Source organism: Mastomys coucha, unplaced genomic scaffold (assembly GCF_008632895.1).
Source record: "Mastomys coucha isolate ucsf_1 unplaced genomic scaffold, UCSF_Mcou_1 pScaffold20, whole genome shotgun sequence".
Taxonomy (NCBI): Eukaryota; Metazoa; Chordata; class Mammalia; order Rodentia; family Muridae; genus Mastomys; species Mastomys coucha.
The window spans coordinates 140,676,143-140,679,334 of NW_022196903.1; the positions used below are offsets into that span (position 1 = coordinate 140,676,143).

Here is a 3,192-nt window from a genome sequence, read left to right on the forward strand (position 1 = left end):
TTTGAACTCAGGACCTCTGGAAGAGCAGTCAGTGCTCTTAACCGCTGAGCCATCTCTCCAGCCCCCATATATTGATTCTTTAAGCTAGATTGATACCAAATTTAAGTTTCTTTGTATGATTAAACCATTTAATCCAAACTAGATGTAAATAGATCCCTGGAAGAGTGAGAGTTTTAGCTGCACAGTCTGTCATTGTTAGTAATAATGGGCTTATTTTATCTAAGAATATTTCTTTGTCTGAGGAATTTGCATAGAGATCATTATTATGAAGAGATTTTTGTCATTTTTAATAAAATCCTTAACACTGATAACTCTTTGGTAACATCGACTTTTTTCCTTTTGTTCAAGCTTGCAGATCAGTTTTGTAATGCCATTGGTGTGTTACAGCAGTGTGGTCCTCCTGCCTCTTTTAGTAACATTCAAACAGCAATTAATAAAGATCAACCAGCCAATCCTACAGAAGGTGAGGCCTGCTTAGTTTGACTGACATTTCTTCTACAATTTGTAGTTTCTTTGTAAAAATGTGACTGTGGTTAGAGTATATTATTGTAAATTTTGCCATAAATGATTCTTTTTTTAAAAAGATTTATTTATTTATTTTATGCATATGAGTACACACTGTACCTGTACAGATAGTTGTGAGCCTTCATCTGGTTGTTGGGAATTGACTTTTAGGACCTCTGCTCGCTCTGGTCGGCCCCACTCGCTCTCTGGTACACTCCGCTCACTCCGGCCCAAAAATTTATTTATTATTATAAATAAGAACACTGTAGCTGTCTTCAGACGCACCGGAAGAACGCATCAGATCTCATTACGGGTGGTTGTGAGCCTCCACGTGGTTGCTGGGATTTGAACTCAGGACCTTTGGAAGAGCGGTCCGTGCTCTTACTTGCTGAGCTATCTCACCAGCCCGATTATTATTATTATTATTATTTTTACATTTATTCATTTGGTGTATATTTGGGTGTACCTGCCATAGCATGTATGCAAGAGGTCAAAGGATCTGGAGTAATTCTCCTTCCATTATTTGGGTTCTGGGGATCAAACTTAGGTCATTAGACTTGGTGGCAAGTGCTCTTGTCTGCAAAGCTATCTCATTGGCCTAAGAATGACTTTATCAGTATAATTCATAAGCCTCATAATTCTGTTTATGTTCAATAGAGATTGTTACTTCCTTAGAGGAAAGCATTTATGAATTAAGCTGAATTTTGCTTTTATGACCTTAATAAGAAAAACATCTCGCTGGGTGGTGGTACACGCCTTTAATCATAGCACTTGGGAGGCAGAGATAGGCAGACTTCTGAGTTCAAGGCCAGCCTGGTCTATAGAGTGAGTTCAAGGACAGCCAGGGCTACACAGAGAAACCCTGTCTCGAAAAACCAAAAAAGAAAAAAAAAAGAAAGAAAGAAAAGAAAAAATAAAAGAAAAACATCTCATCTCTGGATTCCTTTCCTTAAGGTACCAAAATGTTGTCCTAATAGATAAAGTGACATGTTATGCTAATTCCTAATCTGAAGTAATATTAAATGTATAGTGTTTACATGCTAAAATTATACTTTCATAATTGGAATTACTATATAGAAAGCTTAGCTGAGCTTTTCTAACTTTATTAATCTTATAATTTCTACTTATGAAAATGTAAGATTCTGATTATTTAACTTGATATTTTTCTTCAGAGTATGCCCAGCTTTTTGCAGCACTGATTGCACGAACAGCAAAAGATATTGATGTTTTGATAGATTCCTTACCCAGTGAAGAGTCTACAGCTGCTTTACAGGTAAAACTCTTCTGAAAAAATTACTAGTAGTAGAGAACTTTGAATTAAAGAAGGTTATGGTATTCAGTTTAATATTAAATTTTAAATGGGAGGTATTTGAGGTTTTATTTGGTTTTGTGATTTTTTTTTCTTTTCATTCTTTTTTTTTTTTTTTGGTGGTCAAATCTGAGATCTTACATACTAAGTAAACACTCTGTCCCTGAGCTATAACCTCAGGCTTACCTGAGAATTTTGTTAACTGTAAGCTAGCACAGCCTCTGGGAGATTGAGCCATAAGGCTGTCCAATTTTGACTTAAAAGATAAGATCAGATATGTTCCAGGTGGTATTGACATTGAATAGTATCATCTTTGGCAGACTCCTACCTAACTTGGAGAATGGCATTCTGAATGTGGAATAAAACAGTGTCTTCAAGCAGTGCAAGTAGAGTATATGTGCACGCCTCTATATTCTCATTGAAAATTACTCTTCTGATAAGTCATACAGAAAAAAATTAAGCTGATAGAATACCTGCTACTAAAGATAAAACACAATGGTTGGAAAGACATTCTGACTTTAAAATAAATACTTGTATTTAGTTTCTGTCCATTTCATCTCTCAATATACTAACATTCATGTCTTACACAGGCTGCTAGCTTATATAAGCTAGAAGAAGAAAATCACGAAGCTGCTACATGTCTGGAGGATGTTGTTTATCGGGGAGACATGCTTCTGGAGAAGATCCAGAGTGCGCTTGCGGACATTGCACAGTCACAGCTGAAGACCAGAAGCGTTACCCATAGTCACTCTCTCCCAGACTCATAGCATCAGCAGCTAAGATGTGACAGAGAAAAGAACTGTTTGAATGGGCATTAAGAATCCTGCATCAGATGTAAGCCCTACCAACAGCTATAGAACATCATAAGACATGACTGCATTGCCTTTATTTAGCTAGTTTTCATTGTCCTGTTTTCACTCTTGATAAGTAAAAAGCTTTAAAATTACAACTGAATCATCTTCAAGCATCATTATGCCATCATCTTTTATCTGACTTGAATTTTCAGGATAGATACTGTACTAATAAGGTTCATGATATAATACTAAATGGATATACAATAAAGCTTTGTTGTTTTGTGTATGTGGTTTTTGTTTGTCCTTTTTTATGCAGTGCAGAGATGGAACCCAGATCTTGGGCATCTTGCGTATGCATTAACGCTTTGCCACTGGGCCATACTTCCCCCAGTTCTGACTTTTATTGTATTATTGTAGCTCTTCCACAGATCAAAGTTACCTTAAAGGCAGAGAGATATGATATATTTCAATTTATATAAGTGTCCTGCTTCTTTAGAGGTGACACTATATAAATTTGTACTTTGAGCAGAAGTTTCTGAAAGTGTTTTAAAGAAACAAATAGAGCAAATAGGAAATAGTCATCTG

The 3,192-nt window shown here is 36.0% G+C and overlaps 1 protein-coding gene across 1 annotated transcript in view; it reads left to right on the forward strand.

The window, feature by feature from the left end:
* Positions 1 to 2,893, forward strand: part of Med21 (mediator complex subunit 21) — a 7,184-nt gene extending 4,291 nt beyond the window's left edge. Inside the window, exons 2-4 of the mRNA XM_031383904.1 lie at positions 349 to 463; positions 1,677 to 1,777; positions 2,404 to 2,893. Of these exons, the coding sequence (XP_031239764.1) occupies positions 349 to 463; positions 1,677 to 1,777; positions 2,404 to 2,580 (393 nt within the window). The 3' untranslated portion in view covers positions 2,581 to 2,893. The remainder of the gene's footprint in view (positions 1 to 348; positions 464 to 1,676; positions 1,778 to 2,403) is intronic.
* Positions 2,894 to 3,192: the final 299 nt, after the last annotated feature.